Here is a 19270-nt window from a genome sequence, read left to right as displayed (position 1 = left end):
CAATAAATTTAGTTCATGATGTAAAATTTGCTATGTATTTAATCATTAAACAAAAAGTGGGAAAATCCCAACAAACCTATCTGTCTGATGCGTAGGTTAAATATCTAAGGAAATAAATAGCGGAGAGTAATCCCCAAGCCACATAGATGTTCTAGGGAAGACCGTGTAATCCAGGTAAATGCAGTGGTTGAGAGCATTGTCACCAAATCACCAGGACATCCCTGCTGAGAGAGTGGCACTGCCTGCAGGGTCTACATCCCCTCCTCCTGTTACACCCACCCCCTCTTTTTGTCTGTAGCATGTACAATTTCAACTGCCCTGACCACAAAGCAGGCTGCAACATGGTGCTGGGAGGATAAGGTTACACGAAGCCTTTAAATGCTTCATAGTTACCATACTTAATTACCCACATTAACATTCTTGAAGTTGTTTATTCCTGCAGGTTTCCTTCCTTCCTCCCTCTGCTACTGAAGCACAAGAAACTTTGTTTTAACAAGTTACCCACATTGTTCCCTCTTCATTAACAAAAAAGGAAAGTCCTTCAGCTTCAACTGCACAAGTATCAGAGCAACAAGACAAGACCTACAAACATTTGACTTGAATGTCAGCAAAGAATTAAAGATTACCACTACTAATTCCTATGGAAACTACCAGTTAAGAGTATCACCTCTTCTGACACGTCTATTTTAGTAAATAATAGAATTTGGCATGAAACAAAAATTCTGTAGCATATTTTCTGCCATTCCTCTCTTATTCCTCCTAGAAATTAATGAAAAAGTCGACAACTGTGTGTTACTTGTTGGTGTTGTGTCAGGCAGACTGACACTGTCCAATCAGTGCTGACAGAGTGAACGGTGTAGGGACACACCTTAGGGTATGTTCACACGAGGGCGTCCGTAACGGCTGAAATTACGGGGATGTTTCAGCCTGAAAACATCCCCGTAATTTCAGCCGTAACGGCATGTGCAGGCGCTTGAACGCCGCGTCCATTACGGACGTAAATGGCGCTGCTATTCATTGCAGTCAATGAATAACGGTTCCAATTACGGCCAAAGAAGTGAAGGTCACTTCTTTGACGCGGGCGTCTATTTACGCGCCGTCATTTGACAGCGGCGCGTAAATTACGCCTCGTGTGAACAGACAAACGTCTACCCATTGCTTTCAATGGGCAGATGTTTGTCAGCGCTATTGAGGCGCTATTTTCGGACGTAATTCGGGGCAAAAACGCCCGAATTACGTCCGTAATTAGTGCGTGTGAACATACCCTTACCCCTTTTCAAAAGGGGCAAGGTAACACCCAGTTGTCAATAAGTTCATACATTTCTAGGAGGAATAACAGGAACGGCAGAGTTGTAAGAAAATATGCTTCAGAATTGTTATTTAATGGAAAATACAAGCATTTACTAGTCAGGAGATATTTTTAGCTTAGTTTTAACCCCTTGAGTACCCAGCTCATTTTGGCCTTGAGGACCAGACCCATTTTTTCAAATCTGACATGTGTCACTTTATGTGGTAATAACTCCGGAATGCTTTTACCTATCCAATTGATTCTGAGATTGTTTTCTCGTGACATATTGTACTTTAGGTTAGTGAAAAAATTTTGTCGATAAATTTATTGCTTATTTGTGAAAAACACCAAAATTTAGAGAAAATATGAAGAAATTATGATTTTTCACATTTTAAATCTATCTGCTTGTAAAACAGATAGTAATACCACACAAAATAGTTACTATTTCACATTTCCCATATGTCTACTTTATGTTTGCATCGTTTTTTGAACATCCTTTTATTTTTCTACGACGTCACAAGGCTTAGAACTTTAGCAGCAATTTCTCAAATTTTCAAGAAAATTTCAAAAGGCTATTTTTACAGGGGCCAGTTCAGTTCTGAAGTGGTTTTGAGTGCCCTATATATTAGAAACCCCCATAAAAAACCCCATTTTGAAAACTGCACCCCTCAAAGTATTCAAAACAGCATTCAGAAAGTGTTTCAACCCTTTAGGCGTCTTACAGGAATTGAAGGAAAGTAGAGCTGAAATTTGAAAATTTCATATTTTTTTTTACAAAATTCATATGTAATAAAAAAAATTCTGTACCACAGAAAGTTTTACCTGAGAAACGCATCTCAATATTTATTGCCCAGATTCTGCAGTTTTTAGAAATATCCCACATGTGGCCCTAGTGTGGTAATGGACTGAAACACAGGCCTCAGAAGCAAAGGAGCACCTAGTGGATTTTGGGGCCTGCTTTTTTTAGAATATATTTTAGGCACTATGTCAGGTTTGAAAAGGTTTTGTGGTGTCAAAACAGTGGAAACACCCAAAAGTGACCCTATTTTTTAAACTACACCCCTCAGGGAATTTATCTAGGGGTATAGTTAGCATTTTGACCCCTCAGGTATTTTGCTATGTTTATTGGAGTTAGTCCGTGAAGATGAAAATATACTTTTTTTTCTGAAAAACGTAGAAATTTCGAATTTTTGCAAGGAATAAAGGACAAAAAGCACCCCAACATTTGTAAAGCAATTTCTCCCGATTACGGCAATACCCCATATGTGGTAATAAACTGTTGTTTGGACCCACAGCAGGGCTCAGAAGGGAAGGAACGCCATTTGGATTTTGGAGTGCTGATTTTACTGGAATGGTTTTCGGTGCCGTGTTATGTTTGCAATGCCCTGGAGGGACCTAAACAGTGGAAACCGCCCAAAAGTGACCCCATTTTGGAAACTATACCCCTCAAGGAATTTTTCTAGCGGTATAGTTAGCATTTTGACCCCACAGGTTTTTCGCTGCATTTATTGAAATTAGTCTGTGAAGATGAAAATATACTTTTTTTCTGAAAAAACATAGAATTTTCACAAGGAAAAAGGGAGAAAAAGCACCCCAACATTTGTAAAGCAATTTCTCCTGATTACGGAAATACCCCATATGTGGTCATAAACTTCTGCTCAGAAGGGAAGGAGCACCATTTGGATTTTGGAGCGCAGATTTTGCTGGAATGGTTTTCAGGCGCCATGTTGCATTTGAAGAGCCCCTGAGGTATTAGTACAGTGGAAACCCCCAAGAAGTGACCCCATTTTGGAAACTACACCCATTGAGGATTTTGTTTTAGGGGTGTAGTGAGCATTTGGACTCCACAGATGTTTCATAGAAGTCATAAACATTGGGCAGTGAAAGTGAAAAATTGCATTTTTTTCCAATAAAAAGTTGATTAAGCCCCAAACTTTTCATTTATACAAGGGGCAATAGGAGAAAGAGCACTGCTCAATTTGGTACCCATTTTCTCTTGATTACAGCAATACCCCATATGTGGCTGTAAACTGCTATATGGGCACATGGCAAGGGTCAGAAAGGAGGGAGCACCATTTGGTTTTTGATCACAGATTCTGCTGGAATATTTTTCAGGCATCATATTGTGTTTTCAGAGCCCATGAGGTACCAATATAGAGGAAACTCACAAGATGTGACCCAATTAAGAAAACGACACCGCTCAAGGTATTCATCTAGTGGTATAGTGAGAAATTTTACTTTTCAGATTAGGAATTAAAACAAAATTGGTAGAATTTTTATTTTTATTTATTTTACAAATGCGTGGGTTTGATGAAACATTTTGGGGATGTATCAAGCACCAATGAGAAAAAAAAGAACTCACAATTCATTCATTTTTTTTTCCTGTGTTCATTGATACCCTATATAGGACCTTTTTGTATTGAGGCACACGGTGAGGCCCGGAAGTGAAGGTGTACCATGAGGCTCTTCAAGGCCTAGTTTTTGCTTGGGTGATTTTGGGCCACCATGGTGGTATTCATCTAGGGGTATAATGATTTTTTGTTTTGTTTTATATATCCAATTGGTGCACAAGTGGACAATTTTTAACTGAAGGTGACATAAAATTTAAGATGAAGTTTATATGGACATCCTGAAAATGGCATGAAAAAAATTAGTAGTCCACTGAAGAATGGTAAATTCTGAAACATTCTTTCATGCAAAGCCCTGGTTTGGAGGGGCAAGTGCTGCATTGATATATTGTATCCTTTCGGACACCCCTCTTCGCGCACACGCGACATCGTTTTTGTGGATGGCTCTTTTTTTCCGTTGGGGGGACTTCACTGGGGAAGTGCTGGCCAGGGACAATTCTGTTTGCCTCACTTCCTGAAGCCCTGCTACTCGCTCCTTCCTCTTGGTCTTTAAAAATTAATTTTTTAATTACTTTTTCAAGGTACTCGAGGTACCTAGAACGATTGCCAGCACTTCGGTACAAAATAAAAGAATTGAGGAGGGCCATTTCAATTAAATATACGGACAGTTTTTTGTACCATACTTTCGTCTTTCGCATGGCACAGTATGGCTTCATTAGTTGATCTCCCAAATCCACCCCTCCCATATGCTTGTTGTAGGCCTGTATGCATACAGGCTTTGAAACAGTGGTGCTTGTTCCACGCACTGAAACTGGGCTTGTGGTGTTGCCATGCATGGTGGAGAGCATGAGGACCTCTTTTTTGTCCCTGAATTTTACCAGGAGCACATTTTCATCATATCGTGCCCTGGTTTCGCCAACTGACAGTTTCTCAGCAAGAAAAGGCTTTGGGAGGTATTTTAGATTCCTGCGAGCAGTGCCACAGGCCATTGTTTTCCTTTCAACAAGGCACTTAAAAAGCGGAACGCTGGTATAGAAGTTGTCGAAGTATAGGTGGTACCCCTTATCCATCAGAGGATGCAGCAGGTCCCACACTATTTTACCATTTGTGCCAAGAACTGGGGGGCACTCTGGGGGACTAATCTGTTTGTCTTTCCCCTCGTACACACGAAAGGAGTGTGTGTATCCAGACTGGCTCTCGGACAGTTGATATATTTTTATGCCATATCTGGCTCTTTTGTTTGGCAAGTATTGTCGGAAATGAAGCCGTCCTTTGAAATGGACTAAAGATTCATCAATGGCTATGTTTTTTTCAGGAACATAAACTTCTGCAAAAACCAAATTAAAATATGTGATGATGGGCCTAATTTTGAACAGCCTATCAAAAATTTGGATGATCCGGGGGGGGGGGGGGGGGGGCACTGCTCATTGTCAGCAAAGTGCAAAAACTTTAAAAGGGCCTCAAAACATTTTCGCGGCATCACAGCACGGAATACAGGTGTATCATACAAAACATCTGTGGACCAATATGATTTGATGGTTGGCTTTTTTACAAGGCCCATGTGGAGCAAGAGCCCCCAGAAGGTTGCAATTTCATTTGCATTGGTTGGGTGCCAAGCTTGGGTTCTGGCATAATGGGATGTCGGATTTTTGCCTAAGAATTGTTGTGCATATAAATTTGTTTGCACAACCATTAGGTCAACTAAAGTATCCGAAAAAAAACATTTAAAAAAATCTATTTCCTGAAAGTCAGTTGGATTTATTTTTATGCCAGGGGCAGAGGTAAACGCAGGAATTTCAGGTGTGTAAGAGGTAGGCGGTAGCCATATGGGGTCACTGGTGCTGGGGTCACTTGTGCTGGGCTCATTCGGATCACTAGCCCTGCTTCGTTTCTGAGGGGGTTCCTCATCATCACTGGAGGAGGATAACACAAACTCAGATCCACCCTCACTGGCGCTTTCTGTATCTGTATCTGAACATAAAATGGCATATGCCTCCTCCACGCTAAATAGACGAGACATTATGGGTGTGTAATAACACTGCACTAACCCTGACGTGCAAAACTAAATTCCTGAACAGTATTGGCAAGGAAACTGACGTGCAAAAGTAGCACACAAAATTACTACTAAATTACTAAAACTTTTTTTGTATTTTTTTTTTTTTTTTTTTATATTTTTTTTATGAAGAACTAAAGGATAGGGCAGTAAAGAGGGCTGATGGGCACTAAAGTAGAATACGCTATTGTTTCCGTGAAAAGAATGGAAACCTTACGGAACGGAAACAGACAGCAGCCAACTGCAATGGAAGCATTACCATTGAAATCAATGGTAATGCAAGTGGAGGCTATGGTTTCCGTTTGGCTTTCCATTCATCGGTTCATCCGATGGAAGGGTCGAATTGTACTCATCAACGGAAACCGAATGCCGAAGTGAACAGGCACTAACAAATTGTAATATAATTATCTATTTGCTTATTACTTGTCTTATCATTGCATATGTAGGATAAACTGATGTCTGTACACATGCATTAAATGGTAAATTACTAGGATTTATTGGAAGTGAGTAATTCATGGAGTTTGTACATTCTCCCTGTATTTTTGTACCACAGGGGACAGAGACCGATCTGAATGGTGACAATATCTGTATGACACTGCAGAATATGTTGGGACTATATAAACAGTAAAAATGTAAAACTAAAAAGTATAAATGATAAATGATTAAAATTGAATAATAGCACTATGAAATTCGGTCTGTACATAATGTTAAAACATTTCCAGGGATAATAAAGTTAAACTAATAATGTACTAGAATTAGCTTTAAAGTGTTTTCATGGCGAGTAATTAGGGGACAGGTCTACTTTAAAGAGGCTCTGTCACCAGATTCTGAAATCCCTATCTCCTATTGCATGTGATCGGCGCTGCAATGTAGGTAACGTGTTTTTAAAAAAAAAAACACGTTAATTTTTGGCCAAGTTATGAGCTATTTTATATATATATGCAAATGAGGTTTGAAATGGACAACTGGGCGTTTTTTTTTTCCGTTATGGACAACTGGGCGTGTACTGTGTTTTTAACTTGGCGTGTTTACGTGTATGATGCTGACCCATCAGTGACCAGTCGGCATCATACACTCATCTCCATTTATTTACACAGCAGCGATGTGCAGCCACATAAACAGAGATTAACGTTAATCAAGTGTCCTGATAATGAATACACATGAAATCCAGCCTGGACGTCATGTGTATTCAGAATCCTGATACTTCTGAATCTTTTCTGTGAGATTTCTAGCAAGGGAAACGAAATCTCGCGAGATTACGGAGGTAAACGAGATTTCGTTTCCCTTGCTAGAAATCTCAAAGAAAAGATTCAGAAGTGTCAGGATTCTGAATACACATGACGTCCAGGCTGGATTTCATGTGTATTCATTATCAGGACACTTGATTAACGTTAATCTCTGTTTATGTGGCTGCACATCGCTGCTGTGTAAATAAATGGAGATGAGTGTATGATGCCGACTGGTCACTGATTGGTCAGCATCATACACGTAAACACGCCCAGTTAAAAACACAGTACACGCCCAGTTGTCCATAACGAAAAAAAAACGTCCAGTTGTCCATTTCAAACGTCATTTGCATACATATAAAATAGCTCATAACTTTGCCAAAAATGAAAGTTTTTAAAAAAAAGAAACGTTACTGTTATCTACATTGCAGCGCCGATCACATGCAATAGGAGATAGGGATTTCAGAATCTGGTGACGGAGCCTCTTTAAGCTCCATCCCCCCCCCCCCCCCAGCAGAGGAGTACACCTTCACACTGCCCATGGTACTATATGTCCGACAGCTATCCTTCCTCTGGCTGATTTGTTTGACTAATGGAGACAGCCAATTAGTTTAGTGAAATAACGGAAATAATATTTACATAGGGAGTAAATACGGCATTTTGGGAGGTTGGACATTTGTCAAATGGACAAAGTTTACAATAGAACATTAGAGGTTTGCTAAAGAGAGTAAAGAGAGAACTCTCACAGGTCTGTTTAGGAAAAGAATTCCGCTTAATTAATTTGGGAGCACAGTTTAGATTATAATTCTAGATAACGTTTCCTCCAGTAGCAAGAGGTCAACTAAAACTCTACGATGAAGAGATTTCTACATGGTAGTAGTGAAATCTGCAACACAATGAAAGGAAAGATCACTTAGATTGGGATGCATCCGGGCAGATTCACTAATGTAGTTATTACTCAAGTAGCATTAGAAAGAATGACATTTATCCTAAACTCTAAATGCATCAAGGCCCATCAGAACAGGCAACAAATATTCCGGCACATTTCTGTTCCACAACCTGGTATTGTTGTGTACACTGTATTCTCCAAACAGGTGTACTCCTGGTTTTGGAATACGGAGCGCTTTACACTTCTCTTTCAAGCTGGACTATCTGCTTACAAGTATACCAGTAGAAGCTGCCTAAGGCAATATTCACAAACCGTATTTGCACGGCCGTTTTTTTAAATTGCCTGGGAATACTGGCCGTCAAAAAATAAAACAGGTTATATTTTTGGCTGTTTTCATGGCTCGACGGCCCCCATAGAACTCAGCTCAATGGATCAGTTTCCAACGGTTGTTTTGGATAAATTAATCCATGTGACGGCCGTTAAAAATGCTACCTTAGTAGTGCTTAATCCATAATGCCCCGAGAAAAGAGAGTTAACACATGTTCATGCCTAGAAATTGAATCACAGCGGGCAAACACTCAAAGGATGCTAAAAATGGTGACGGTCAACTCAGAGTTGTCTTCTTTACATATTCAAAAAGAGAGTTTATGAAGTGGACACCTCACATCACCTAATAAGAGAGTCCTACCTTAGATGTTCTGTCTTCTATAAAACCAATTCTAGATAGAACAGCTCAGCTTGTTAAAATGGCTTGTAATACTTTTATCTGTGATGCCGAATAAAGAAACGAATTACATTTCTAATAGAAGAACCAAGTTGTCACCTTCAGTAAACATGCTAAAAGGAACAGGGAGCTTGAGGGGTTGGCACGTGACGCAGGGATTCTCTGTCGTAATTCTTGCCTTCCTGTGTCGTGCACTGCCCTCTGAGGCCCTGTACTACGTAGAACCCTGTGTATATTGTTTGACTGTAGTGCTCCTTTAACCCTTTAAAGGGAAGGTGTCATGATTTTTTTATTTTTTATTATATTGCTTTTAATATAATATTAACAAAAATTGTATTTATTTGTGTTCTCATGTTTTACTTTTTACTGTATTCATACTTTTACTTCTCCATTGGGGGCTGACATTTTTTTCATCTCTGTATGTGTCGATTAACAACACATACAGAGATGCTATACGGCACATACAACCCCATAGAAAATGCGAACGGGAGTTGTTCCATTCTCAGAAGCGTACGCCGTCTGTGTGGGAACGCCGCATGCGCCTCTCCCACACAGACCAAAACGAAGCTCGTGCGAGAGCGAAATCCGGCGCCATTTTCATGTGGACCGGAAGCCGCTGCCGGACAGTAAGATGACAGCTTCCAGCCATATGTTCAACGAAGGAGCGTAGGCGGCAAGAACTTTGTTAGACCAGCGGAGGCGGCGGCAGGAGGAGGTAATTTATGTTTGTGTATGATGTGCGTATTATGTTCGTGTGATACGGTCTGCTGAGCCCTGTATCTAATCCTCCTACCACTGTGCATTTGTTTAGAAAATGGCGGGACACAGTGTAGGAGGTTTGAAGACATTCAAACCCCTCCTTCTCCTGACACTAGCCAGAAGAAGGGAGGGGGGAGTGTGTGAGGACACTAGAGGAGAGTGTGTCCACCCCAAATTTGAAGCATAAATAAATGAGGTTGCTTTACCACAGTGACCATGCTGCAATTTTGGGAACTGCTCCCTCTAGTGGCCAGCACATGGAAATGTTATAAATTAGAATCTAATTTATAATATTTCCTGACTTGTGAAAAAAAATAAAAGAATATTACTTATATACTAATTGTTTAACTAAAAAAAAAAAAAAATAATTCTAGCGACACATTCCCTTTAAGGACCGAGATTTTGTTAAATTTTTTTTCATCTTTCTCAACTTTTTTTTTCTGGCAACTAGCTGTGTGAGGGCACATATAATTTATTGATTAGCTTTTGTTAAATTAGTATTTTTCATTGTCGGCAGCCCATCTCCCTGTGTAAACAGGGAGACGTTCTGCCGACCATGATAGAAATGTATAGGAATAAGTGTTCGTAATAATTATTGCTCGTCCCCATACATTACTAATCAATGCTCCTTTTGAAAGGATCAAACGAGCACCAATCAATCAATGAGCTACCTCTCATTGATCAGCACTCATTTTCACGGCCCATATTAGACCGCTTAAGAGGACCTTTACAGACCGATATTGATGGCATACCTGGGGGGCTTTGTTAGCAACTTGGAGATTACCCCAGACTTATCTACACGATCAACCGGCACTAAAGCGCCACTTTCTCTAGCTATTTGCATATCACAAAGTCCCATCAATACATCGTGTGGATGGGCTGACAGAGGGAGCCTCCTCACTCGCTATTTACCGCAGCATCTAAAAGGGGTCAAACAGCTGGAATCTGGTTTCTCTAATCCCGGCCACTACAGCAGGAGCCCAGCAGTCAATCAAAAGCAGGCTCTTGCTGTTGTTCACATGGATACAACTTCTGTGCCCATGCGATCACCATGAAGTACATATACGGTATTCTATTCAATACGTCATATTTCGTTAAGGGGTTTTGAAAGAGAAGTACAATAGTAATTATTAATAAGCTAGTAACTGCTACCCGGCACTTACCGCCCCCCATTAATGCCTATGGAGGCGGGTGATTACCTATTCCCAGACTTTTCTGGTACAGGGAAGACACTTTAATAGGCTGCAGGAATCTAAGCCCTTATTCACACGACAGGGTTTCCCGGCCGGGTGACTGCCGCTCATAAAACGGCTGTCACCCGGCTGCAGTAGGAACAATAGACCCCTAAAAGGGGCTATTCACACGACCGATTTTTTGACGGGCCGGGAAAACCGGCCGTCAATAAAAAGGACATGCCCTATTTTCGGCCGTTCACCCGGCCGCCCGGCTCGTGTCACGAGTGACGGCCGTGTCTACCGCCGCTCTCTCTCGCTCCTCACAGCGCAGAGTACATGTGAGGAGGAGGAGTTTATGCCATTCGGATGAATGGCTGTATGCTGGAGGGAAGTTTCTACACTGTGTGGCAGGGCCCGGGTGTACAGCAGGTGGAAGGGAGCACTGCGCTGGCTCCCTTCCCCTCCCATGGCCGATGGCGCCGCTAGCAGCTGCTGCGGCTGCTACTGCTGTAGCGATGCCCCTATAGCAGAGCAGGGAGGTATCTCCCTGCTCTGCTATGTGCTAGCCCCACTTTAGCTCCCTGAAGGAGCAGAATACCCGTGTGTTCGGGGATTCCGCTCCTGGACAGAGCGCTTGATGTCTCTGTCCATATCTGGACAGTGACATCAGTGGAATCTCCTGAAGCGGAATCCCCGAATACTCTGTGACCGGGGATTCCACACCAGGCAAAGCCAGTAACGTTCAGTGTCCATAAATGGACACAGACGACAGGGGCTTTTGCTGAAGTGGAATCACCAGCCACATGGGGATTCCCCTTCAGGAGTTGCCCCTGATGTCACTGTCCAGATATGCCCGGCCCGGAACGGATGCAAAACGAATGCAAACCAGCCGGGAAAAACGGCTGATTTCATCCGCCGACACTCGGGCTCGGTCGGTACCCTGTCGTGTGAATAAGGCTTAACTTGTGTAATGGCTCCCCATATTCTATACCCACGGATTTTTAACCGCCTTCTGTAGATATTACATTGTTGGTAGGGTATGCCAACAGCAATCTGAAAAACATCCATTATTAGGCATCCCTAGACTACTGAGTAAACATCGGTCAATTTCCAAAACAATGATATCTGTGCAAATACTCTATTCTCCAAAAGTGAAAACAAAATGCCAGTTATGGCTTCTCCGTTAGTCAATACATCACTCAACATGTATTAGTCGACAAAAGTCACCAGTAGACAGCTCTATTTCGATCCGTTGGGCCTTTTCAGCACAAGGTACAAATGCTCTGATCAGCAATTTTAAGATGGACAACCTCAATAGAACACTGACTAAATAAATATAGGGACTTTCTGGCTATGCTTCCTGGGAATGTTATACAACTAAGCTCTTCTCAAAAAGGAAAAATTACCTCCCATTGACATGCCATTAGTCAATAAGAGTAATTTGCATTACTCACTAAATCAAAACTAAGTTTGTAAAAACGAATTTCCTTTTAACACTTAAGGTCGTTCCTCCGATCGCTCGTCCCCATCCATTTTTATCATGTCGGCAGCGCGTCTCCCTGTTTACACAGGGAGATGTGCTGCCGACAAAGATAATCTTTTACTTTTTTTAAAAAAACGATACAACCAGCAGATGATTAAGCGTTTGCTCGTTCATCTGTTGATCATTCCCCTGTTTACACAGGACAATTAATCGGCAACGAGCGTTATATGAACGCTCGTCTGCCAGTGTAAAACCCCCTTTATGCTAGCCATACACATAAGATAACGGTCAGCAGAACACAATCTCCACCATAAACGTGCACAATTAGGGACTGTTCACAATCACCATTGCCCTTCCATTGAGGTGTTCCATCAGAGGTTTCCGTCGGGTCAACCTCTCAACACAAAGGCAAACTTAGGCCTCGTGCACACTTCCGTTTTTTTCCTTCAGGGTGCTATCCGTTTTTGTCACTGATAGCACCCTGAACCCATTCATTTCAATGGAGCCATGCACACTACAGTTTTTTTGACGGTCCGTTGCTCCGTTCCGATCCAAAGTAGAGCATGTCCTACTTTGGTCCGGGATTCCGTGACCGTGAGGCCCATGCAAGTCAATGGGGCCGTCCAAAAAACTGAAGGCACACGGAAGGCATCCGTGTGCCATCCGTGTGTGACGGAGCCGTTGCCTAGCAACCGCCGGGCGAGCAGAAAAACATTAGAAAAATATTACACTAATCGGCAGCCACTTGTCTCTATCAATAACTGATAGAGAAAAGAGGCTGCTGATTAAAAATAAAAAGCATTTTATACGTACCCGGTCGTTGTCTTGGTGACGAGTCCCTCTTCTTCCTCCAGTCCGACCTTCTTTTGTGACGCGGCAGCCTGTGATTGGCTGCAGAGGCCGCTGCAGCCTGTGATTTTTTTTATTACATTAAAATTGTATTTTCCTCGTGCCGAGCATGGTACTGTCGAGGGTGCTGAAAGAGTTACCGCCGATCAGTGCAGCCCATTAACTCTTTCAGCACCCTGGACAGTACCATGCTCGGCGCACGAAAACGGAAACACGGAGTGCACACTGAAATCACACGGCCGCTAAAATGGGTTCACGGACCCGTCAAAAGCGGCCGTGAAAACGGTGATGTAAGTGTGCACGAGGCTTAAAACCTCAGCTTCCGTTTCACTCACCATTGATCCCAATGGTGACAGAAACGTTGCTAATGGTTTCTGTTTGTCACCGTTGTGAACGGGTTCCGTTGTTTGGACAGGAATCAATAGAACAGTTGACTGCGCTATTGGTTCCGTCAAAACTACAGAACCCTGTCACAACGGTGACAAACGGAAACCTTTAGCAACATTTCCGTCACCATTGATAAATTGTGAGTAAAACGGAAGCTGAGGTTTTAGTTTGCCTTTCTGTTGAGGGATTACCTGACGGAAACTCTCAACGGCAGGGTAACGGTGAGGTGAACACAGCCTTAAAGCAACCGAGAGTGCATTTATGGAAAAGAGGATAAGCTGCTGCCAGACACCACTGGTAATGCTTCTCTACGAGGGGACAGTTGGGCTACCCCCATCCACAATAGTTTGTCGGTGGAACTGGCTGACATTTATCCAACGTATCTTCTACTTCACAAGGTGAAGAAATTTCCATATTAAAACAATTCCCCTTTAAAAGAGGATCTGGTATCAGCCATTGGGAAAGATTTTTAAACACTAATGCAAAAAACAAAAATCAGTTTCCTGTACCGTTTCCTAATGCACGATGAAAAACATGGATTTTATGGCAACTCCTCCTCTTTGCATTTGCACTAGTTTTTTAGTTTCCCTATATTTCTTATTTACTTCAAGAAAACAGTCCAGAACTTTATCTTAAAGGAACAGTGTCACGAAAAAAAAATTTTTAACATCAGTTTGATTTTAGTCTTTTATTAAAAACTTTTATATTTATTTGTGTGTTTGTGTTTTACTTTTTTTTTATTTTTACACTTTTTCTTCCCTATGGGGGCTGCCATTTTTTACTACATTTCTGTATGTGTCGATTAACGACACATACAGCCATGGAATACGGCAGCTTACAGTCCCATAGTGAATGCGAACGGGGCCCGTTCCATCCACTATGGTGTACGCCATCTGTGTGGGAACGGCGCATGCGCCGCTCCCACACAGTCCAAGTTGAACTGAGCGCCGTCCGGCGCCATTTTCCTGTAGACCTGAAGTCGCGGCCGGACAGTAAGATTACTACTTCCGGTCGCGGCTTCCGGACTTGTGCACTTGGAGCAGCGGCAGCAGACGGAGCGGACGGACCGGAGGGAGCGGCGGCGGCAGGAGCAGGTAAGTGATTTCTATGTATGTTCGTGTTTCAGTGTGTGTTTACTAGTGTATGTAAACCTACTAGCACTAGCCAGGATAAAGGAGGGGGGGATTCTGAGAGCTCACTAGAGCGAGGGATTTTTTTCCAATTTTTCAGCATAAAGCAATGTGGTTGCTTTACCACATGCAATGCTGCAATTTTGGGAATTGCTCCATCTAGTGACCAGTGCTAGGAAATATTATAAATTAGAATCTAATTTATAATATTTCCTGCCTCTTGAAAAAATCACCTACACACTAATTGTTTAACTAAAAAAAATAAATACATTTTTTGCTAACACATTCCCTTTAACCACTTTTTAACACAGACCATTGAGATTTGTTACACATTGTTATTTAAAGGGAATGTGTCGCTAGAAAAATATTTTTTGTAGTTAAACAATTATTATTTAAGTGAATACACATTGTTTTCATTTTTTCACAAGTCAGGAAATATTATAAATGAGATTCTAATTTATAACATTTACATGTGCTGGTCACTAGAGGGAGCAGTTCCCAAAATTGCAGTATGGTCAATGTGGTAAAGCAACCTCATTGCTTTATACTGCAAATTTGGGGTAGACATACTCGCTCTAGTGTCCTCACACAATCCCCCCTCCCTTATTCTGGCTAGTGCCAGGAGAAGGAGGGGTTTGAATCTTCAAACCTCCTACACGGTGTGCCGCCATTTTCTGAGCGACTGCACAGTGTAGGAGGATTAGATGCAGGGCTCAGCAGACAGTATCACACGAACATAATACACACATCACATACATAAATTACCTGCTCCTGCCGCCGCTGCCGCCTCCGCTCCTATTCCTTGCATCTTCGGCCGGAAGCTGCGGCCGGAAGTCGTCATCTTACCGAGAGACAGACACACACACACAAAGAGGGACAGACTGACAGAGCGACACAGAGAGAGAGAGCGCGACACAGAGAGAGAGAGAGAGCGCGACACAGAGAGAGAGAGAGAGCGCGACACAGAGAGAGAGAGCGCGACACAGAGAGAGAGAGAGAGCGCGACACAGAGAGAGAGAGAGAGAGCGCGACACAGAGAGAGAGAGAGAGAGAGAGAGCGCGACACAGAGAGAGAGAGAGAGAGAGCGCGACACAGAGAGAGAGAGAGAGAGAGCGCGACACAGAGAGAGAGAGAGAGAGAGAGCGCGACACAGAGAGAGAGAGAGAGAGAGAGAGCGCGACACAGAGAGAGAGAGAGAGAGAGCGCGACACAGAGAGAGAGAGAGAGCGCGACACAGAGAGAGAGAGAGAGAGAGCGCGACACAGAGAGAGAGAGAGAGAGAGCGCGACACAGAGAGAGAGAGAGCGCGACACAGAGAGAGAGAGAGCGCGACACAGAGAGAGAGAGAGCGCGACACAGAGAGAGAGAGAGCGCGACACAGAGAGAGAGCGCGCGACACAGAGAGAGAGCGCGCGACACAGAGAGAGAGCGCGCGACACAGAGAGAGAGCGCGCGACACAGAGAGAGAGCGCGCGACACAGAGAGAGAGCGCGCGACACAGAGAGAGAGCGCGCGACACAGAGAGAGAGCGCGCGACACAGAGAGAGAGCGCGCGACACAGAGAGAGAGCGCGCGACAGAGAGAGAGCGCGCGACACAGAGAGAGAGCGCGCGACACAGAGAGAGAGCGCGCGACACAGAGAGAGAGCGCGCGACACAGAGAGAGAGCGCGACACAGAGAGAGAGAGATCCTGAACTAAGGACTACATCTATTAACTCAGAATTCCCTCAGAGGGTACATGAAAACAGGTTTTCTAACCTGGACAATCCCTTTAACATATAGTTACAGAAGATAGCGATGATTTACACAAAGGTCTGCACTGAATATTATTTTCTGTGACATAAATCACGAGAGAAAATTTATATACACATGTTACATAGGTGCCCGGACTAACAGTATGACAGGAAAAACAGTGAACACATAGGCCTATATTTTCTAACTTACTACAGCATGGACTTTCAAACAATGGCAATCATTTCCACACTCATACAATTGAAAAAGTCCAACATTCTGTAAATTATATCAATTTTATAAAGCCCTTGTCTTCTGCCTAATGAAAACGTAGTCACAGTGGTTACCCTCAACAAGCAGCCACCTTTCTGCAAAAATGTAATATCCTAAAAATGCCACATACAAAACTGAAGACCTAAGGCGACTATATAAAAGAACCACAATTACAATTGTGTGCACTCACCTAGAGGTTTTTGCTCGAATTTTGGAGACAGACGAGAGTATGGAGGTGGAGGAGATTCTGCAAAAAAAAAAAGTAAAATGTCAATTGCAAATCAAACATAGGAGAAAAAAAAATTTGAAGCGCAACAAAAATGTTGTAATTCATTATAAATTTATCAGCAAATAGAAATTATGGGGCGATTTTCAGAAGACAATTTATTCAGCAGCTACCAGTGGTCTAAAAGTGGCCACCAACAGTCTTCGCTGCATGAAAACACTGTGCAGTGATATCGCCACTTGGTCCAATGACCCAGATCATTTTATCTTAAAACTTAGAGCGTCATGCAAACGACCGTAGTTTTGTAGCCGTGTACTATATATACACAATTGTGGATAATATAGAACACAATGCTTTCCTACGGGCCAATGCACACGAATGTGGTTTCCAAAAAAAAAATAGGACGTCATTATACGGTCCAGGCTCATTGAAATGTATGTGCACAGTCCGCAGATGACACTCTGCAGCTCGTCCGTGATCACGGACCGTGCACACACCTACGGCCGTGTGCAGGAGGCCTGACTCTAGTGACCATGATTGATTTGGCCATGCTTAGAATGATCTCACAGTTCAACTCAAATGTCAAGGTTCACTCACACACACACACACACACACACACACACACACACACACACACACACACACACACACACACACACACACACACACACACACACTTAGGTCAATGAGCCAATACAGCCACAATGTAACAACGCACATGACTATACCATTGCACATTTGTCACAATTTGGCAGCAGTTGTAGGATATGTATTCTTTAAACAAATTACATTTGCTTTTTAAGGCCTAGTTCACATGGAGTATTTTGCAGGCGAAAAAACCTGCCCCAAAATTCCTCCAAAAAATGCTCGAAATTGCCTTACATTGATTTTAATGGGAGGCGGAGGGTTTCTTCCCGCGAGCTGAAAAGAACGCATCCCATTTAAATCAATGGGAGTCGATTTCGGGCGTTTTTTTGGCGCCGTTTCCATCGTGGTTTCAGTGTCAAAAACAGCGCCAAAATACTCTGTGTGATCTAGCCCTAAAAAAGCACTTAAAAAAGTTATTTTTATCTTTTGGCTCGTTTGTAAGGCCAAGATCACACTAGCGTTAGCATATGTTTACCTCTCTTCCATCAGAGGAAGAGAGGGTCGAAGAATTAAACAGAAAGCAACAGTTCCGTTAGAATTACCATTGATTTCATTGGTAATTCTTTTGTTTCAGTTGCTTTCCGTTAGTCTCCGTTCACTAGGTTTCCTTTTTGACGGAAGTGAAAGTGCAATCTGCAGAACTTTTGCTTCCATGAAAAAAAGAACGGAAAGCTAGCGAAACAAAAGAATTACCAATGAAATCAGTGGTAATTCTAATGGAACCGTTGCTTTCCGTTATCCTAACGTATACGAACGGTAGTGTGAAAGAAGCCCAATGGCAATCCGGTATGTAGTTTGCAGGGGTTGTCCAAGCTGGGGGCTGTTTTTTATACTGATGACATAATCACAGGATAGGTCATCAGTATATGATTGGTGGTGTCCGACATCCAGACCCCACACTCAAAAGCTGATCAGTGCGGGGTCCAGGTGTCGGACCCCCATCGATAAATACTGATGACCTATCCTGTAGTTAGATCAGTATAAAAAAAAAAACAACCCCCAGCCTGGACAACCACTTTAATTCTCAGTGTGTATTTCACAGGCTTGCATAGAGAGACTGCCTTCTGGTCCACACTGAAGACGCTGTATGATTTGGAGAGTCAGTATTGCGGTCACTATGAGTTTCTATGTTTTCCCCATGTTTACGTGTGTCCAGGTACTCCGGTTTCCTCCCTAATATACAGATAGGGTATTTAGATTGTGAGCCCCACTGAGGAGAGAGTGAGCGAAGACAACTTCTGTACAGCGCTGTGGAATATGTTGGCGATATATAAGTAATAGAAATAAATAAATAATGAATCACGTAACAACTATAAGAAACAAAACGGAAATTGATCATTGAAAAGGAAAGCTATTGGCAAGAAAATTAGCTAAAAATCTATGAACCGGGTGTCCATTGCAAACGGACAAAAAGGCAAAACATTTCCCGGAGTGCTTCTCTAATGACACCTTTTCCATCTTAACCTTTTTTTGGCAGAAACTAGCAAAATAAAGGCTTTACAAAAGGACTTGGGGAAAAAAACCGACAACGCGGAGGTCAGGGACTGGACTATAGTAGGTATAAGCGCACAGCACAAGAGACGGAATGAAAGAAAGGGAGAAAAAAAGTGAGGAGGTTGGGGGTAGGGTTCGCTCTGTCTGGTCCAGCTCATTACAGTGTAGGAGTTTTTTCTGAAAGAGAGGAGATGCCATTTCCTAGGACAGAGTGGCTGAATGAGAGCAGACGGGGAGGGAAGGGGGTAGTGGTGACTGCAGCTTTAAGAAAGCAGCTGTAATTGGCGAGATCTCCAGATAAACAGTCATTCTGGCGCCAGCAAAAAAGCAAACTCTGTATTATCACCACTCCTACTCCTCAACAGCAGAGGGACCTCCTCAGGAAAGCAGCGCTGAGAGTGATCTGATTTCAAAGAGAAAGCACGCCAGACTAAATAACAAACTTCAAACTCCGATTCCTGGACTCCTCTACTCCCCATTAGAGAGGACTCGACCTCAAAACCATTACAGGAAAGAATAGCTTTATCTCACTGTCTGCATTCAACAACTAGGTGGCCGATGTTCCTACAGACAGAGCCTAGAGCCC

At 42.7% G+C, this 19270-nt stretch overlaps 1 protein-coding gene across 1 annotated transcript in view; it reads right to left on the bottom strand.

Annotated features, from left to right (window-relative positions):
• SMAD6 (SMAD family member 6) overlaps positions 1-19270 on the bottom strand; it is a 71900-nt gene that overhangs the window by 22425 nt on the left and 30205 nt on the right. Inside the window, exon 2 of the mRNA XM_075855296.1 lies at positions 16507-16563. Within this exon, the coding sequence (XP_075711411.1) occupies positions 16507-16563 (57 nt within the window). The remainder of the gene's footprint in view (positions 1-16506; positions 16564-19270) is intronic.

Source organism: Rhinoderma darwinii, chromosome 3, assembly GCF_050947455.1.
Source record: "Rhinoderma darwinii isolate aRhiDar2 chromosome 3, aRhiDar2.hap1, whole genome shotgun sequence".
Classification (NCBI taxonomy): domain Eukaryota; kingdom Metazoa; phylum Chordata; class Amphibia; order Anura; family Rhinodermatidae; genus Rhinoderma; species Rhinoderma darwinii.
This window is presented reverse-complemented; position numbering and strand designations above follow the sequence as displayed.